At 39.0% G+C, this 19829-nt stretch overlaps 1 protein-coding gene and 1 non-coding gene across 3 annotated transcripts; both read left to right on the forward strand.

The window, feature by feature from the left end:
- Window positions 1–19823, forward strand: RIOK3 (RIO kinase 3). Of its 2 annotated transcripts, XM_010828922.1 has the most exons (14): window positions 165–242; window positions 3595–3784; window positions 5905–6020; window positions 6645–6790; window positions 6883–6990; window positions 7177–7286; window positions 8457–8600; window positions 9258–9385; window positions 14311–14508; window positions 15768–15927; window positions 17648–17728; window positions 17817–17906; window positions 18760–18867; window positions 19598–19823. In XM_010828922.1, the coding sequence occupies exons 3-14, from the start codon at window positions 5956–5958 to the stop codon at window positions 19703–19705; spliced, it is 1446 nt and encodes a 481-aa protein (XP_010827224.1). In that variant the 5' UTR covers window positions 165–242; window positions 3595–3784; window positions 5905–5955; the 3' UTR covers window positions 19706–19823. The 2 variants fall into 2 exon arrangements, with proteins under 2 accessions (XP_010827223.1, XP_010827224.1); XM_010828921.1 differs by lacking the exon at window positions 3595–3784 and having other exon boundaries at window positions 1–242.
- On the forward strand, window positions 16492–16563 carry TRNAC-ACA. The gene has a single exon. It is a non-coding gene; the product is annotated as a tRNA-Cys (tRNA).
- Window positions 19824–19829: the final 6 nt, after the last annotated feature.

Raw genomic sequence — 19829 nt, forward strand, 5'->3', positions numbered from 1 at the left:
GTAAAAGGCGGAAGAGAAGCGGTCTAGTTCCGGACGCGGCTGCCGCAGCCGCCATCTGTCATCTGAGCTTCGGCACCAGCACCCTGCCGTCCCAGCCCCGCCGCCTGTCTCCTCGGCGGAGCTGCTTCCCGGTCCTGCCACCTCTCTGCTCTGTTCTCGTCGCTGACTTCTTCCCCTACATGGATCTGGTCAGAGTGGCATCCCCTGAGCCCGGGCCAGCAGCGGCCTGGGGACCCAACAAGGTGAGTGGCAGTCGGCGCTGACGCACCTGCCGTAGCCTCCTGACTGGTCCTCTCGGAGGACCCGGAGAGGATGGCAGGCGCCGAAGCGGCTCCCCAGGTGACTTGGGGAGTTTGGGGCTGAATACCAACCGCCTGGGAAAAGGAGGACGGGTGGCGGGGCTGCGGGTGTCGGGGAGAGAGAGGCAGGGAAGGGGCACAGGCTACCAAAGGCCACCCCGGTTTGGAGTCTCCCGTCTGGTTCTGCACCTTGGTTTCTGAACCCCCGTAGCATGTATTTGGGCGGGACTGGCTTAGAGATGCTGACGTTTGAGGGAAGGCAAGCACGAACTTGTTTTTCTCCAGCCAAATGAGTCAGCCCAATTATTCACAGAAACCCAGACAGAAAGGTGGTTGAGGGAGCTGTTTCCTTAACTTGTCAAGTGTGCTCATCCTACTTGGGCAGTTTGTTGTTTTTGAAGTAGTAAGTTTAGGAGATAAGTCCAGGCGCACCCTTCCTCCCCTCCAGGCTAATACTCGAGTGTTTACAAACTGTAAGATGGTTATGTCTGAGTTTTAACGTTTATGCTTTTTCCTGTAATGGCCAACTGAAATGCTCATTTAACATCTGGTTTCTGATTTCGGGCTACTGCTTTTCATGATACTTTCATTAGAAGGATGAAAAGATTCTTCTGCCACTTTATGGAGGGCTTTCTTGAAAGCAGAATTGAGATTTTATGTTCCTCAAAGTTGTGAAGGAATCTAACTTTTTTAACTTCCTAATTGTTCATTTTTTAAAATAAAATGGACACTTACCAACATATTAATTTAAGGTGTACAACATAATGTACAACATAATGATACATGTATATATTGCAAAATGCTCACCACAGTAAGTCTATTTAGCATTCAGGATTACATTTTGTTTCTTGTGATGAGAACGTTTAAGATTTACTTTGTTAGCAACTTTCACATGTACAGTACAGCATTATTAACAGATTAATTATCATTCTGTATAGTACATTTCATGCCTTATTTATTTTGTTAACTAGAAGTTTCTATCTTTTGACCACCTTTACCCAATTCACCGACTTCTTTACATATTCACACAGAACATTTGTTCCATTTAAAGGGTCACTCATTAATCTTATCAGATCTTCATACCAGGTCTTAACAGAAAGTGGGGGAAGTATGAGCTGTTAAGTACTGTAAAGGAAATTTTTATAAAAGTTCTCATACAACCATAAGGAGAATCTAGGATATTTAATTGGCAAATGTGGTTACATCTGCCTGTTACATTGTTTATTTTTTTCCTGTCAAAGCTTTGTTTACAAGGTCAAGATCAGTAGATGTAAAAGAACAAATCATTAGAAAGACACTAATAAATATATACTATACATGTTAAATTTCTCCAGGTAAGGTTGTAAAGCTTGTAAAAATGTCAGATGAGACAAACTTTGCTCAGAATACCTAAGCTCAGAACAAACTTCACTTCCAAAACTAATTCAATAATATATTTGACATCCGTCATATTTTCATTTAAGTGTGCATCATCAGAACTATAAAACTTCATTTTCATCTTGCAATAAAAGATCATCTTGGGGTTTACTGATGCTCTGTTGAGAAGACAGCATTTTCATGGGGGAAACAATAGAAATACACTGCAGGTATCACACTGCAAGTATCATCTCCTTCTCTAACCTCTTGGAAGATGGAAGTGATTATAGAAACCTGTGTGGAGTAAGTGGAGATTTGAGGAAAACCTTGGAAAATTGAAAGAATGTTAAAGGCTAATGATTCTCAAAACGTTTCCATCAGGACTTCTTTATACTCTTAAAAACCATTGAGAACTCCAAGAACTTCTGTTTATATTGGTTATATTGATTGATATTTGTCATATCAGAAATTCAAACAGATATCGAAAAACTTTATTAAGTGATATAAATCATGATGTTTATATAAATAATATTTTTATGTTTTACCAAAAAAAAAGCTGTTTTCCAAAATGAAAAATTAGTGAAGTAGTATTTTGGATTTTTGCAAATCTCTTTAATGTAGTAACTTTGTAGAAGACAGCTGGATTTTCATAGCTCGTTTTTCTTCAGTCCGTTGCAGTATGTATCAGTTGAAATATATGAAGAAAATCCATCCTTACAAATACGTAGATTTTAGCAGGCATAATTGCAGATGGGTAATAGCACGGTAGACACTGAGAACGAACTGAGTTAATCTTTTAAAATGCACATTAAAAAAATGTGGTTCAAGTATAGTTGATTTACAGTGTTGTGTTTAATTTCTGCTGTACAGCAAAATGATTCAGCTATACATATACATGCTTCTGTTTTATGTTCTTTTCCATTATGGTTTATCACAGGATATCGACTGTAGTTCCCTGTGCTGTAGAGCAGGACCATCCTATATATAGTAGTTAAAATTCACGTTCATATTCTAAACCCACTACCTTTGAAATTTTTGGAGGACACAGTTCACAGGCACTCATTCTAGTAGCCACCAGAGTGCTGCCATCATATCCGATACAGACTCTGGAAAACTCTACACTCTTGAGAGAATGAGAGTGGAAACTTTTTTAGAACTATTATGAAAATAATTTTGACCTCTTAGACACCCCGAAAGGGACTTGGGGGTCCCCAGTTACAAAATGCCGAGCTGCTGTTATGAGCAATGAATTTTAGGGAATATTCCAAAAAGGGAGAATGGACATACTGTAGGCAAAAGTGAGGAAGTGTGTAGCTCTGTTGGAAAGAGCTGTAACAAGTGGATTAGTGGTACTCCTCAGAACCATTAAGGTCACCAAAAACAAGGAAAGTCTGAGAAACTCACAGCCAAGAGGAACCTAAGGTGACATGATGACTAAATGTTATGTGGTATCTTGGATGGTATTCTGGAATAGAATAGAGACATTAGAGGGAAGCTAAGGAAATCTGAATGAAGTATGGGCTTTAATTAATGAGCTCAATTTAATTAATTGAGTTCATTAATTGTGACACATGTACAGTATTTACACGGGGATGCTGGGTATAGGGAATCTGGTGACTCTACAATCTTGGTGATTTTTGTTGTTGTTGTTACTGTAAAAATACTCTACAATTGAAAGTTAAAAAAAAAAATTAGTATTGTTGTGTAGGCTCAGATCACATTTTGCAGAAGTCCTTGTTTTGAGAAGTAAAATTACCCACTTAAATATTTTGCCTAGATTATGTCTTCCAGCTGCATGAGCTGAAAAGGAACTTTCCTGTAAGTTATGGTTCCCTTGACTGGCTTCAAGTTGAGGACAGAATTTTTGTTATTATGTACCTCCTTCGTGTTTGCTGTTGTTTTTTTGTTTTTTGTTTTTAAGTTGATTCTTTTCCTCTAGTTGTGTGCAGTAAAATCTTTAAAAAGAAACAAAAAGCGGGATGGGCAGCTTGTGATGCATCTTGAAGAGTAGAGGGAAGGGGGAATGATTTCCCTCCCGTCTGCAGCCAGCAGGTGAGGGAGGATGGCAGCTGTGAAGACCCCACGTTGCTGCGTTCAGTGGTTGCAGTTTCCCAGGAGAGGAAAACAGGGTAGGTCAGGGGTCCTCAGCGAACAGGAGTCAGGGAGCTAATGATGGGCTTGGTAGATGTCACTTAAAGCAGAATAACTAACTGGAAGTGGTTGGAGTTTCCCATCAGATCTGGATGCCCTGGTGAGTTTTAATTTGTTGAAAGCAGTAGTGGGAAATGATGTCAGACTGCTTGAGTAGAACAAGGGCCTTTTACTCTTATCTCCTTAAACATTTGACAGAGGGAGCCGACGACTTCCTGAAGAATTGCAATATGACAGAAGATTCCCCTCCATTCACCCCATGGTGCCCATTTGGAGAAGGGGCCCCAGTGCCTTTTCTAAGCCCCCCTCAGGATGATGACCACTTGAGCCTGGTGGAGCCATGGTGGAGAGCTACCATGCCTGGAAGCTGTCCCTCACAGCCTGGAACATTTTAAGGAGGAATTTTGGGCTACTGGTTTGAAGATGTGATTTCAAAGTATGGAAGTTGGCAGACTTTCAGAAATCTTTACTTATTTACCCCACCCAAGGAAGTCACCTCAGTGTGAGGTGCCCAGCTGAGCTGGCCAGCAGGGGTACAGAGCAGTCCAGCTCTAGAGCCTCAGGCTCCTAGGAGCGCGGTCCGCAGGACTGAGCAGTCCTGGTGTCTTGTTGGTGCTCTCAGTCTCTGCATGTTTCCCTTTCCCATTCAGTCTGTCTTGGAAGCAGGTAAATCTCTGCCTCCAAAATAACACAGTGACTGCCTTTCATTATTTACCTCTCTTTGAGAGATTGTCCACAGATGTTTTAACATCTTAGAATTAATTGACTGCTAGCTAGAGACTAGAAGCCTGAGAAGTGGGTGGGCAGAGGGGCTGACCGCTCGGTGGAGAGGAGGACTTTAACCTACGAGCGGTGTAGAAAGAAATCAGACCTCTCCAGCCTAGGGACACCCTGGCAGTTCCTTGACATATCCCCAGGTTTCCTTTTGGTGCCTGTTCAGTAAAGAACTTGAATGCCTCTTTAGGTCTGAAGCCCTATGCTGGACTCTGGCTAAAACACTTACCATCACATGCTATTCTAAATTAGACTCTGAGGAGTGGTAGTGGTTAAGAAATGTTTGGACTTTATCTTGAAGGCAGTGGGAAACATTAAAGCAATAAAAGAACTTTAATAAGGAAACTGAGCCAGTCAAATCTACATTTTAGAAAAACCGTTGTGTTGTGGTGTGGAGAGTGGAAGCAAACAGAAGGCAGTTAGGAGGCTCTTACAGTGAGTAACCCAGTGATGGGAGGATGACACCTCGGAAAGGGGATAGAGAACCAGTTCAGGAGATACTTAGACCTCTTATTAGTATTAATGGTCTTAATCACTGGACTAGCAGATGGAGTCATTTGCTGCTGCTCAGTGAAGCTTCTCTCCTCAAAAATTAGGAATTGTGAAATAAAGCTGCGGTTTATACACATTGCAGGAGGGCTTAGATGGTGATGCCATTGAGGAGGGATGACCGGCCAGCTATTCTTGAAGAGTCTCACAGAATACTACTTTGCTCTAGTAATATTGTTTCAAGAATCCATTTCTCATTTTCTAAAGTTCAGAAGTATAGGGTTCATTGTTTGTCACTGCTGAGTTTTTTTTGTTTTAGCATATCCCAGGTTATCTTGAAAGGGGCTGCTGTACACTATATACTTGTTGAAGACTTACTACTTAAATTAGAAGGAAGTGTAACTTCTAAGTGGGCTTTGAATTATGGTAGTTGGTATAGCCTGTTCCTCTAACAGAATCTACCCAGGAAGCCAAATTATAAGTGGAAGGTGAGCAAAGTATAAGTTGCTTGGTGAGCATGATATCAGAACAAGGGGCATCACACGAACTCAGTGGCTAGTCAGGTGATGCTGGCGTAGCCTGGGCTCCCCTCCACTATAAGGACATTCCCACCAAGCAGGCTGGAAAGTGCTCTTGGCTGTCATAGTCTAGGTGTGTCTTTGATTAGATCTGAGCTAGGAGCTATTTTTACCTTCAAGATGATTTCTGCAAAAAACTAAACATTCCTTTTGAGTTTATTTAACTCCTCTAATTTTCAAAAGATACCTTATTTCCAAGTTTGGAAGTCACTTTAATTTCATTATTTTGAATTGCCTTTTTTTTTTTTTTTTAATAGTGTCCATGGGCTACCCCTCAAAATACAATATCTTGTTCTTTGTCTGATGTAATGAGTGAGCAGTTGGCTAAAGAATTGCAGTTAGAAGAAGAAGCTGCCGCTTTTCCTGAAGTTACGTAAGTAAAAGTCACAAAGAATCTATTTGATCTAGCAACTGACCATAGCCAAGTCTTAGGATTTGATTAGTGATTGTCATGACAAATGAGTCAGAGATTTAGAAAAGCAGTGCAATAGAAGGAGCACCATTTTGGGAGTTCACTGATCCTTGGGTTTTAGTCCCAATTTTGTGACTAGTTTTCAGTATTATCTTGGGCAAACTGCTCAGTTTCTCTGGGTTTCAGTTACTGCAGCAGTTGAACTTTGTTATCAAATAGATTAACAAATAATAATCAAATAGATTAACAGTTTTGACTAAGTGTTTGTAGTTTATCTTTCCATATATACATCATCCCTCCTCTGATCAGAATACAGAACAAATGAATTTGGGGTCTGCTTGGTTCTTATGATAGGCCCTTTAGCTTTCTGTTTCTTAAAGCTCCCTTAATCCTGTTCGGTGCTCTCACAGGTGCCTGCTGTTGGTCAGAGGGCAGCTGGGCAGGAGAGGGTGAAGGGTTTGGTAAAGTTCCTCCATTCTTGCTTCAGTACAGTGTTAACACTGAAAAGGCACATCTCACTCACAATTGGTAGCATCTGTTTACACCAGCACATTATATTAGTTTATATTGCCTTATTTTGAATAGTGTTGCTGAAGGACCATTTATTACTGGAGAAAACATTGACACTTCCAGCGACCTAATGCTGGCTCAGATGCTACAGATGGAGTTTGACAGAGAATATGATGCCCAGCTTAGGCGTGAAGAAAAAAAATTCAATGGAGATAGCAAAGGTACTATGACCTTATTGTGACAACCCCATTGGGTGGTAGGAAATGCCTGTAATGGGCCCTAAATAAATCTTCCACTGTTTTTGCCTTTTAAGTTTGCATTTCCTTTGAAAATTATCGAAAAGTGCATCCTTACGAAGACAGTGATAGCTCTGAAGATGAGGTTGACTGGCAGGACACTCGTGATGACCCCTACAGACCAGGTATCAGGGCTTTGACCTTCTGGGGGCATAGAATGGGGAGACAGGAGGATTAAGTATTGTATATTTATCTTTGACTCTCATTTGGTACTTTACTACTAGATTCAGGTATCTTTTTCAGACAATAATGAATGCAGCAGTTTAGTCTCTGCTATTTTTACATACTTGACTTGTTTTAATCACCTTTAGCAAAACCAATTCCTACTCCCAAAAAGGGTTTTATTGGAAAAGGAAAAGACATCACCACCAAACACGATGAAGTAGTATGTGGGAGAAAGAACACAGCCAGAATGGAAAATGTAAGTTACAGAAAGGATTCCTCTAAATCATAAATATCCTAAAGTTTTATTAGAATAAGTTAAAAACATAGGATTCTAAATACACTATCTTGAGTTTCTAACAATATCCTTCATCCTTTCTAGAGATATTTTAGAAGACAGTACGTCAAAACCATGGGAACTCAGCCACTGATGAGAATATATTGTACCTCAGAATAAAATTCTCCAACAATATTAAGAAAACTAGTTTGATTTACATTGATTCTAAGATTAAGAAACTGTTCTTATGAAAGTAACATTTTTCAGTATCTCAGTTTTCCATGAAATACCTGAGAAACATAACGATGGTGACTGGAGGATAACAATGGGTGGTGGAAATACTTCCCACTGTATACCCTGTTATAATTTTTAAATTTTTTATCTTGTGCCTACCCCTGCAAAATCAGAAACAAAACGTGATTTTCGAAAAATAGAAAAAGAAAAATGGCATTTTTTTCCTCCTTCATAAATATCATGGCAAATATAAAACATTTAGACTTCAGAACAAATACTTGTCTGACTCTAGAACAACTCTGTCCAGTGTAATTTTTTGTGATAATACCACACACTGTGTGTACCAGTGCTATCTAATATGATAGCCATATTTGACAGCTGAGTACTTGAAATTTGGTACAACTGAGGAACTGAATTTTTAATTTTATTTTAATAATTTAAATGTAAGCATCCACATGTGGCTAGTGGCTTCCATATTATACGTAACTGTCATGGTGTGAGCATAGCTTGCTATTTTACCCTACTCTTCAAAAATAATTGACTGTGAAATTGTTCTTTTTTTTTTTTTTTTTTTTTTGGTAAGACTTGGTGTGATTTCAAAATATAATATATCCTTTGATATAAAAGCAAAGTTCAGAGGATATGCTAAAATACCTTAGTTTTCAGATGTGTTTGGATGTTTTCTATGCATAAAATAAACCCTCCCTTCCTTTGGAATGAAATTTCTTTAAAAAGCCTTGTTTCCCTTTCTGTTGAGCTCACTGGTGAGTTATTTTGGTTTTTCCTCTGTAATGTCTATGGATTCTGCCTTCATAGCATTATCATCTATTGAGTAGGTAACCTAATTCGAGTAAAACTGTTTTTCTGTGTCCCATGTTAAAGTATTCAGATACTGATTTTTCTTTTTCATTTTGGCAGTTTGCACCTGGGTTTCAGGTAGGAGATGGAATTGGAATGGACTTAAAACTATCAAACCATGTTTTCAATGCTTTAAAACAACATGCCTACTCAGAAGAACGTCGAAGTGCCCGCCTCCATGAGAAAAAGGAGCATTCCACTGCAGTAAGTATTCTTACGTTTAATGGAAAGATTCACATTGGAAAACTTCACGTTTGGAGGGAAAAACAAGACAAAAGTTCATGTTTGATATTTTTTCATGAGATTGACTTTTCAAATCAAAGGTGTGAATAAAACCCAAGTAGCCTTGCCATTTGACTTTCAGATTTCATGTAGTGGTTATTAACCAGTTACTCAAGACTAGCCTTTCAGTGGTCATAATTAATTTGGACTATGTTACTTTCATTGCATATGAGAAATTGTTTTCTGTCATGATATATTTATAATAACATAATAGTTTATAATGTTTTACATTAATGAAGTTAGTGTCTAGTATCTTGAGAATAATTTTTAAAGTTTTAGAAAAACAAACTAATGGTAGGTACATCAGGAGAGCTATTTAAAGTTTAGAGATAAAACTTTGACTAAGCTAGAATCTGATTTTTAGTAGTTCTTTTAGATATTTACTTTCAGAGACAGTAGAGTTATAGGAATGGATGGTATCTTAACAGTCCTCTTTTAAGAGCCTGTTATATATACATCTAAGTAAATGAACAATAAGTTTTAAAAAGTATATATTTTGAATGTTAGATATTAGAAATGGTTCAGAAAATGTTTTGTGATTACCAGTCATTTTCACTTACAGCACTTTATCTTTTCCAGGAAAAAGCAGTTGATCCTAAGACACGTTTACTTATGTATAAAATGGTCAACTCTGGAATGTTGGAGACAATCACTGGCTGTATTAGTACAGGAAAGGAATCTGTTGTCTTTCATGCATATGGAGGGAGGTAAATGAGCAGAAAACAGTACCGTAATATAAACCAAAGCTTAGTCCCTTGTTCTGAATTTACATAAGATCAAAATTTAAAGTGTTATTTTAGGAAGTCTTAGCAATATAGGGACATAAAAAGAAAAACACAGTCAAGGGAGTTCCCTAGTGGTCTAGTGGTTAGGATTCGATACTTTCACTGCTGTGGCCTAGGTTTAGTCCCTGATCTGGGGGACTGAGATTCTGCAAGTCTCGCCGTGTGGCCAAAAAAAAAAAAAAAAGTCATCCCAATTCTACCATCAAGAGAGAACCAGTAATAATTTTGTGTAGACTCCTCCAGTCTTTTTTCTATGAACGTATTATTTTTCATATTATTGTAATTGTTCTATATCACACAGGCAGCTGTAGTGGCATAGCAAAATTTGAACCTGAGTTTGATTCAAAACTTTTCTCTATGGGACTCTGATACCAAGTTGGGAGAGTTATACTTAAAGAAATGTCTTTAAAGCTTTTTTGTCATTTTAGATCCTACCCACTTTACTTTTGTTACAAGATCTTAGTCGAATAAAGGATGGCATGAGGAAGAGAAAACATTTTAAACGTGGAGCCTGTAGAGAGAATGTGCAAACCAGGAATATGATGTCATCTGGTTACTTAGTTCTGAAGTCTTACTAGTTCAGCAAGGCTTACTAGCTCAGCTAATCCTTTATGTTAGCAGTGTTTATAAACAAAAATGTTAAAATAGATTACAGATTATTCTAGTTATTTTTAGCTTTAGAAGGTATTTGTTATATACTTAAAGGGATTCAAACAATTACTTCTCAAGTACTTGCCCTTGGTTTTCTTATTTAACTTGTCTCCCTTTTTAGATGAGACATACACATATAATCATGTATTGAATTATACTGAGTTCTAAAATGAAAGGGATAAAAATGAATGTTAGGTTAAAATGACTCAACATTTTTTAAGCAATGTGATCTGAAGCAGTCTACTAAACTTACTTGAAAACTGACCCTCCCTTCATAGGATTTTAGTTGGGGTGATTGAGATCGTATTTGACTATACCTGGTATAAATTAATCTTAATAAACCTTTTTTTTTTTTTACCTCTAAGCTCTGTTGCTCTTTTTCCAAATTTCAACTGAGGGTTCCCTGAGATCAGGCAAACATAACTTAATGGCACAAATTATTTTAAAATGAAAAGTTCCTCACAATAAAAATTAAACAGTACAAAAAGGATTAAAATGAAAGTAGCGGAGAAGGCAATGGCACCCCACTCCAGTACTCTAGCCTGGAAAATCCCATGGATGGAAGAGCCTGGTAGGCTGTAGTCCATGGGGTTGCTAAGAGTCGGACACGACTGAGCGACTTCCTTTTCCCTTCTCACTTTCATGCATTGGAGAAGGAAATGGCAACCCACTCCAGTGTTCTTGCCTGGAGAATCCCAGGGGCGGGGGAGCCTTAGTGGGCTTCCATCTATGGGGTCGCACAGAGTCGGACACGACTGAAGCGACTTAGCAGCAGCAGCAGCAGCCTTCATCTTACCAGCTGTGGCCCCACAGGTTTTCCCTCTAAAGGTTACCACTATTTATAGTGTTTAGTCTAGTCTTATAGAAGTTTTTATGCATGTATTTCTTATTTTTGTTTATATGCTGCATTCAGCATCTTTTTTTTTCAATTAATATATCTCAAGTCCTTCTATTTTACTGGTTTATATCATACCATTTTTATAGTAGAACATTCCACTCTACAAATATACAGGAATATCTTTGTACATAAGCTTTGGTGTACTTTTGCAAATAAATCCTTAAACTAAATTCCTAACATTTGGAATTGCTGGGGCAAAGACTACATGCATTTTTTCCCCTTTCTGTTAAACAGTGGAAGGCCTTACTGAAGGGAGAGTACCAGATTTTGCTCACTGTTTGGCCCGCTGAGCTGGCTGTTACAGCAATCAATGTTTCTTGATTTCTGTTATTCATTAAAAATTCTTTATAACTTTTTCTTCTTATGTGTCACACCAAAGGCCAGAAATCTTAAATTTGTTTATTTCTTAAAAGTGAGGCAAATACACTTTTCCCTATGAGCTAGTTAGATCTGCAGGTTGCACAATTCTGAATGTCAGTAGGTGTTGCCAAATTGCCCGATGAGACAGTTAACCAGTTTATGCCACCACCAGTAAGCAGTATGAACCTGTTTCCCTCATCCTCATCAATGCCTAGTCTTATCAAACTTAATATTTTTTTCTCAGAGTAAAAGATTGAAAGTACCTCTTTAGTGTTTTGGTGTGCGTTTATTTAGTTATGATTAGGTTGTATTTTTTTTTCACATGTATTGGCCACTTGGGTTTCTTTTTCGTGCCATTTTCCTTGTTTATTCTTTGTCCATTTTCTGTTCAACTTAATGATCCTTTGATAGAACAAGTGGGCTCCCTTTGCTTATGGTGGAATTGGTGTTATAATCTATACTTTGGCATTTGTAAGTTAGTAAAGCTAGAGAGCATTTGGTTTTCAACAGCTGAGAGTAAATACATTTTAAAGTGTAAGTTAGTTTTCTCTGCTGCATAACAAATTACCGTAGATATAGCAACTTAAAACAACACCTATGTATTATCTTACGGTTCCTGTTGATCAAAAGTTCAGGCAGGCACAGCTTAGCTGGGTTCTCTGCTCAGGGTCTCCCAGGACTGCAGTCTTGCATGTCAGCTGGGCTCTGTCCCTTACCGGAGCATGAGGTCGTCTTCCTTAGGCGCAGTTCAGTTCCTTGTGACTGTAGGACAGAGGTCTCCACCTTCTGGTTGCCTGCCAGCCAGGGACTGCTCTGAGCTCCATGTACGTTCTAGTCATGAAGCCCTTTTGTACAGCAGGTTGCATCTCAGAATAATCAGGAAACTCTCTGCCTTGGGTCTACTAAGACTGAGTTTTAAAGGATGGAAGATAATCCTGGCAATGACTGTACCATCATTTTTACTATAGTGTAATCTACTCAAGGGAGGGGCTTATATAGGTATGTACACCAGGGACTGGGATCTTGGGGACCCTTTTAGGTCCTGCCTGCCACAGAGCTCTTCTGGGTTCTGTCATGCTCACATTGACCAAGTAATCAACAGTTATTTGAATAGTAACGTGTGCTAGATTTTTTCAGGAAATAAGTGTATAACATGGTTTCTACTCTCAAAGAGCTTATGATATATTCAAGAGGAGGACATTACAGTAAGAACTGGTAAAAGTTATACAGAATGTAACATACGTAGGTTTTTTTTAATACATATGTATGTATCTTTTTTAAAAGATTAGAAAAGTACTATTCATGATCGTGATTGTCTCTCAAGAGTTGAAATGGGGAATGAAACTAACTACCACAGGTGGTAATCAAAGGAAATTTCACCTTAATTTATAAAGTTTAATTCTTAAAAAAGTGGAGGAGGGAGTGCTGAAAATGGGAGTATTGAAATTTAGACAATGGGATTAGACAGTGAGAAAATTAGAAGTTACGTATTCAAAGGTAATAAGATATAAAATTGTGTAAGCAAACCAGAAATTGGTAAGGAAGATCTTAAGAGCTCGGCAGACAGTTGTGTAATTTACCGAGAAACATGGAAGCTTTTTTTAGTAGGAGAATGACAACATGAATCTTATAAATTAGATTCTATCCTGGAGACCTTGCAAGTGAGGAATCTCCTCAGTGGTATTTTTGATAGGGCCTCATCTACCTATGGTTAAACTATTTCAATGACAGAGAACTTACCTCAAAATCCAGAGATGTCTATAACATCTTTAAATTATCATTTCTTCCTTGGAGAGAATCTCTATTCTGTCTCACTGAAAACTGGTTTGTTCATTCACTGAGTATTTATGCAGCTACCATGTTCCAGGCATCTTCTGTGTACTGGGGCTATAGCAATGACTGGTACAAGGGAGGTCCCTGCTTTCATAGACTGTACTTCCTTCTCACCCCTTCCTCCAGTCCCCTCCCAAGACTGTCAGATAAGTGCCATGCAAATGGATAAAACAGGGTGATGTCATAGTGACTGAGTGACTGCTTTTTATCAGTAGGACTGGGAAACCTCCGATGAGGTGACATTTAAACCTGGATTTGAATGACACACCTGGATTCAGTATCACATATCAGAAGGAAGAACGTTCCAGACTAAAGAACAGCTAGTGCTAATGCCTTCAGACAGGTGTAAGCTTGGTATCTTTGGGAGACTAAGAAAGCAGCGTCCCTGGAGTGTAGTGTGTGAGGAGGAGCCAGAAGGCTGGAGAAGCAAAGGGTGGATCAGGCAACACTCTGTAAGCCAGGGTAAGGAGTCTGCTTTTTCAGTGCAGTGGGAACCAAAGCTCAGATTCGAGTCTCATTTTCAAAGGATTACTCAGATTGCTGTGTGGGAAATGAATTCTAGTCAGGCAAGAGAAGAAACAGATCAGTTAGAAAGTTGTGGTGATAGTTGAAAGATGACTTTGGTCAGACTGACAGGTAATGAAGATGAAGAATAGGAGACTGCTGGTGTGTGTTTGGAAAGTGAGAGTGGACAGTCTGTGCTGTGGGGTTGGCTGTGGGGAGGGAGAGGGACTCCAGGCAGACTGCAGCCTATTTTAAAGTGTATGGAAAAAAAAAAAAAGGAAAAAAATTCATTAAGGAAATTTGAATAAACTTTGGGCAAGTGTATACGTCTTCATTGTTCAAGTTTAATTCCATAGTCATTAAATGAAGATTATATTATGGGTTGTGAAAACCATTGACAATTTATTTGAAAGTGTGTCTTATTAAAAAAGCTAAAAGCTAAGGTTTTCTTCTAAAACGTGGAGGCTTAAAAAAACAAAACACCCCAAGGCTTCCATTCTCAGAGAAGATAGATCTACTTTCTTGTCGTAAAATCTTTAATTTTGAAATTGTTTTTTACCTGGCAATCGACACTGACTTAATGTTTGTTTCTTCCACTTAGCATGGAGGATGGAAAGGAAGATAGTAAAGTTATACCTACAGAATGTGCCATCAAGGTATTTAAAACAACCCTTAATGAGTTTAAGAATCGTGACAAATATATTAAAGATGATTTCAGGTTTAAAGATCGCTTCAGTAAACTAAATCCGCGTAAGATCATCCGCATGTGGGCAGAAAAAGAGATGCACAATCTTACAAGGTAAAGAAAATCCTTGTGCTGGAAGTCATCTGGGGGATCGCCTCTTTGCATTACGTCTACTAGCCTGGCAAAAACACCCATGCTTTCTTTTAAATTCACTTGTAGGAAGCATGAAAGGCCTTGAAATTCTAGTATTTAAGGAGGGCTTCTATAAGAAAGCATTTCCATGCGTATAACCTGAATTCATACTCATAGGGTGAAAAATCCATTTTGTTTTTTCTTTTCCTCAGTAAAGTTTGAGGGAAATTAAGTCATTTTCTACTAAAGATATTTTGTCATATATCTAAATGCTCTTTTCCAGCTTCCAGTTAGGCATATTATAAATAATAATTTCCTTTTTTGTTTCAGGAAAGGTTTATCCCATCTAATATTTGTTAATTTGGTCAGGGCAGGGTTTTACCAGTCTGATTGCAATTGTTTTAATTTATTAGACTTGTTGTCCAATTCTCTAAGCAGAATTTATCAAGGAAATTGTTTTGTCAACCAAGAAATTGACTACTAATCTTTATTTACAAACCTTCCTATATTTGAACTATTAAAAGCTTTTAATTTTAGTTTGCTTTTCCTAAAGTTGTTTGTTTTCAAACGTAATTATCCATATTTATTAGTTGCAAGTCTTCTATTTAGTAGGACTTCTAATTAGGATAATTTCCCAAGAGGCCTTTCTGCCCTGCAGGCTGTTTTCTGTATTACTGAGATCTCATCACTGCCTTTCTTAACATTTTCCTGTAGCTCCCATAGTCTTGAGTGTAAACTTCAAAGCTGTTTTGTGATGCGGAGCCAGCCGTTCTCTGTGGGCTCAGCCCACCACGTGTCCTTGCTCCCACTCAAGATCCAACTGTGTGGATTTACACACACACACACACAGACACACACACACACACACACACACACACACACACCCCTGGACTGTGCACCCTGATGCCTCTGCATCTCATAGCAGCTTCCGCACCACGCCTCCCCACAGTTTGAGCCTGGCTGGTTCAGTCTGCCCGCTTCTTCCTCGATGCTGCCTGCCCGCACCTCTGCCAGTGCCCATGCCACATTGTGCTGTCATCATCTCCTCACTCATCTGTGTTTTTCACCAGGCCACAGGCTCTGTGAGGGCAGAGGCTGTGTCATACTGCCTTTGCATTCCAGCATTCCCCAGAGTGGAACACAGTGACAGCTCATTGCAGGACCTCGTTAGATATTTGTTGAATAAATGAAATATTCTCTCCTACTGGTCTTTACCTTCTTGATCCTTTCTTTGTGTATAGGATGCAGAGAGCTGGAATTCCTTGTCCAACAGTTGTACTACTCAAGAAACACATTTTAGTTATGTCTTTTATTGGCCATGATCAAGTTCCAGCCCCTAAATTGAAAGAAGTAAAGCTCAGCAGTGAAGAAATGAAAGACGCCTACTATCAAACTCTTCATGTAAGTTGTGCCGTACAGAGCATTCAGATACCAATTTTTAAAAATGCTTCCTCTAAACTAAAAAAATTCCTAACAGGACTATTTTAAGGCATTATAACGAGGACAAACTGAAGTTTGTGAAGGAATGTTAATATTGAAGAGTGGTCTTTCTATCAATATGCGTGTGTTTTGAGTTGTTTTAGAAAAATTATGGACCAGTGGAGCAAGTGAAGGGTCAGTGTTAGTGACATGGAAGCCAGAAGCTATTCATAAAACTTCATTAAATAAAATTTGATGTTACTATATATACCAGATACAGTGCCTTGTTAGTTTGTATACCTTCTTGAAACAGTGAAGGAAATACCATTAGTGTTGGGAACTTAGAAGGAAGCAGATTCGCTCTCAGTGTAAGGAAGTATTGATCAGAAGATGGTGAGGCGTGGTTTATCCATCTGTGCAGGCATTAGAAGGCATATGTCAGGAGTCTTGAAAGTATTTATATTTTGGGACAACAACCAAATTCAGTCTGGGATCCTTCTAGCTCAAGAAACTGCTCCTGATACTGTTATGCGTCTCTTTAAGACTTCCCTGGTGGCTCAGATGGTAAAGTGTCTGCCTACACTGCAGGAGACCCAGGTTCGATCCCTGGGTGGGGAAGATCCTTTGGAGAAGGAAATGGCAACCCACTCCAGTACTCTTGCCTGGAAAATCCCATGGACGGAGGAGCCTGGTAGGCTACAGTTCATGGGGTTGCAAAGAGTCAGACACGACTGAGTGACTTCACTTCACTTCTTTTTTTTTTTTTAACTGAATCGGAGAAAGGTGTTTTTAGCACAGTATGTGCATGGAGCTCTCATATCATGCAGCAGTTGATGTGAATATGAACATGTTATACAAATTAATTTTTTAAAATATGGCTAGAGAGTTAGTCCAGTTTTCTCTGCCTTTAGTAAGAAAACAGTCAATGAAAATCAAGCCTACCTTTCTGGTTTCTTTTGGCCGTGGGGTGGCTGGGGAAGAGATGAAGTAGTGATGAACTTCATATTTGATTCTGTTAAAGCTGGAAAACAGACATTAGTGCTGATTTCTCTAAGGCTAGGGATCACCGTGAGTCATATAGTATGTATGCTGCTGCTAAGTCGCTTCAGTCGTGTCTGACTCTGTGTGACCCCATAGACGGCAGCCCACCAGGCTCCCCCATCCCTGAGACTGTCCAGGCAAGAACACTGGAGTGGGTTGCCATTTCTTTCTCCATAGTATGTGTAATATTATATATATATATTATATATTATATATATATATAATACTGCTTAATTTAGAAGACTGTCTCTTTTTCACATGTCTGGCAGGAAGTACTTTTTATCTTGGAGTTGCACCCCTTGGAATTCTCAGTGAGATGTTTGCCCTTTTATGAAGGGTAAGCCTAGGTCCCCTGGTTGAGTGACCACAGCGCTCTCACATGCGTGGGAATCCAGGTCTGCCCTTTGGCCTCCTGATCGCATTTCTGTCACATGGGCAGGGAAGTAGAGTGTCATATCTCTTCCATTGTTTCATTGTTCTCCCATCCTTCCTTGAGGTTAGAAAAAAAAAAAAAGGCACAGCCTTGACTGTAGCACAAAAAAGAAGTTAAGTTCTTTACCCTGGTTTTGCTCTTTCCGGAAAATATTGGTTGATGTAGATGTTGTGTGGGTGACTTAGAATGGTTCCTCATGTCCTAAATGTCTGTCCTGCCTCCTCACAGTTGATGCAGCAGTTATATAATGAATGTACGCTCGTACACGCCGACCTCAGTGAGTACAACATGCTCTGGCATGCTGGGAAGGTGAGGAGCATTTTGTTCATGTTCAGACTTAGTGACTTGATGTAAATGACTGACTGTAAAGAAATCACTGTGCTGTGTATTTAAACAGGTCTGGTTGATCGATGTCAGTCAGTCTGTAGAACCAACCCACCCTCATGGCCTGGAGTTCTTGTTTCGTGACTGTAGGAATGTTTCACAGGTGGGAATGTAAATTGTCTTTTTTATGGGTGGGCTGTAATAGATTGAAATATTTTTCTGACTCCTAAGACCAATAAGAAGACACTGTTCTTAGAAGTTAAAGGAAGGGTTTAGTTCTTCTTTGCTTTGCTTTCATGATAAAGAGACAAAGATTGATTTGTCAGATTTCATTTTTTGCAAGAATTTGATTACATGCCTCACATTTGGGCCAATGAATTAAATTTCTGAGAGAGTAAGCTTTATTTTGGTTCTAAATATTTGATCCGTCAAGTAGACATGTAATCCATGCACAGTGCTTTAAGGGAAGCTGAACTATAGCGACCCTGCATGCTTCCTGCCATTGTTACTACACTGAGAAAAGAGTCTTCCTAGTGGTGTAGTTCCCTAGACGAGGGAAGGTAAAACTCAGTCATCACAGAGTTGGGACACATCTGTTTGCTATTTTCTAAAGGAAATGAATTGTCAGCAACAGATTCAGATAGGAATGTTCTTTCTATATATGATAGAACAACTTCATTTTGGAAATAATGTCTGAATTTACTGGAAAAGTTTAATTCATGAAATTTAGTGATTATTTTGTGTCTACTTAAAGCAATGCCAAGCAATTTTATGTATACCACTCATAGGTATAGAAGGTGCAACATGACAGACTTATTACTAAATCCAGAAGACAGCCCGAATGTGTGAGAGGACAGGAAGCAAGTAGAACCTGAGCGCAGTTTTATTTGAGTTGGAAACATCTGTAGCTAAAAAATTATGGAGGGAATTCACCAGTGTCTCACAAGTTCACTGTTTCCTGTTTCTGAGAGAACCTTGCTAATATCTCTGCTGACTTCCTCATATTTCTTTACTAGTTTTTTCAGAAAGGAGGAGTAAAGGAAGCCCTTGGTGAACGAGAACTCTTCAATGCTGTTTCAGGCTTAAACATCTCGGCAGATAATGAAGCTGATTTCTTAGCTGAGGTAAGTGCTGTAAGGCTGTTTTTCACCTCGCTGATAGTGGGGAGCTGGACGGAGTAGATAATGAAACCCAGAGCTGAGTTTATCCTCTCATCCCCTCAGAAACAAAATTAGAGATTTTTCTTTTCTTGAGATGTTTTTGATCCTTCCTTGGAAATACCCAGTCATTGCAGTGGATCTACAGAACCATAAAAAAACCTTCCTCCAGGGAAGGTCTCTCAAAACTGAACAAAAACCGAAATGTGAAACAGCAACTAATTATTCCCAACAACCTACCAAAGCAGAGAATGATTGTAGAATCTGTTTCAGAAAGCCCCAGTGTGACTTGAGTTTGGCCAAGCCATGCTGGAGTCTAAGGCCAGAAGAGAAGTGACGGGAAGTTGGTACATCTAGCCTTTAGTTCAGGACAGTTACTTGATGTTGCTGCTGCTGAGTCAACTTTCAGATTTCCTTTTTCTTGTTCCCTGAAAGCTGTATAGATTATATCATAAGACCTATCTGATGCCAGTGGTTAGCTTGATAAAGACACTAAGCATCAATCCTGATAACATAATCAAGTAAAAACACACACATATGTATCACACTGTGATCTGTGTCACACACTGTAATTCTGATTCAAGTCCAGTGTCATTAGGAATGTTGTTGTAGGGGAGTAAAAATACCAGTTCAATCTCAAGCATGATTTCTGTGAAGTAGCATTTTGACCAATGGATTCAATGTATGTATTTTATAGATAGAAGCTTTGGAGAAAATGAATGAAGATCATGTTCAGAAGAATGGAAGGAAAGCTGCTTCATTTTTGAAAGATGATGGAGGTCCACCAGTCTTATATGATGAATAGCACTAATACCCACTGCTTTCAGTGTTGACACAGTGGTGATTGTCAGCTGCCAATGGCAAATGAAGTTATGGGTGACTTGAAATATCAAAACATGAGGCGTGTACAATGGTGCTTCTGTGCTTTT

The sequence above is a fragment of the Bison bison genome, unplaced genomic scaffold (genome assembly GCF_000754665.1).
Source record: "Bison bison bison isolate TAMUID 2011002044 unplaced genomic scaffold, Bison_UMD1.0 scf7180017864498, whole genome shotgun sequence".
Lineage (NCBI taxonomy): Eukaryota > Metazoa > Chordata > Mammalia > Artiodactyla > Bovidae > Bison > Bison bison.

Coding starts and splice junctions, on each gene's coding strand:
- RIOK3 (XM_010828921.1), top strand. CDS start 180: ATGGATCTGGTCAGAGTGGCATCCCCTGAGCCCGGGCCAGCAGCGGCC. Junction 14,509..15,767: donor GAGATGCACAATCTTACAAG/GTAAAGAAAATC, acceptor CTTTGTGTATAG/GATGCAGAGAGCTGGAATTC. Junction 17,907..18,759: donor ACTGTAGGAATGTTTCACAG/GTGGGAATGTAA, acceptor TTTCTTTACTAG/TTTTTTCAGAAAGGAGGAGT.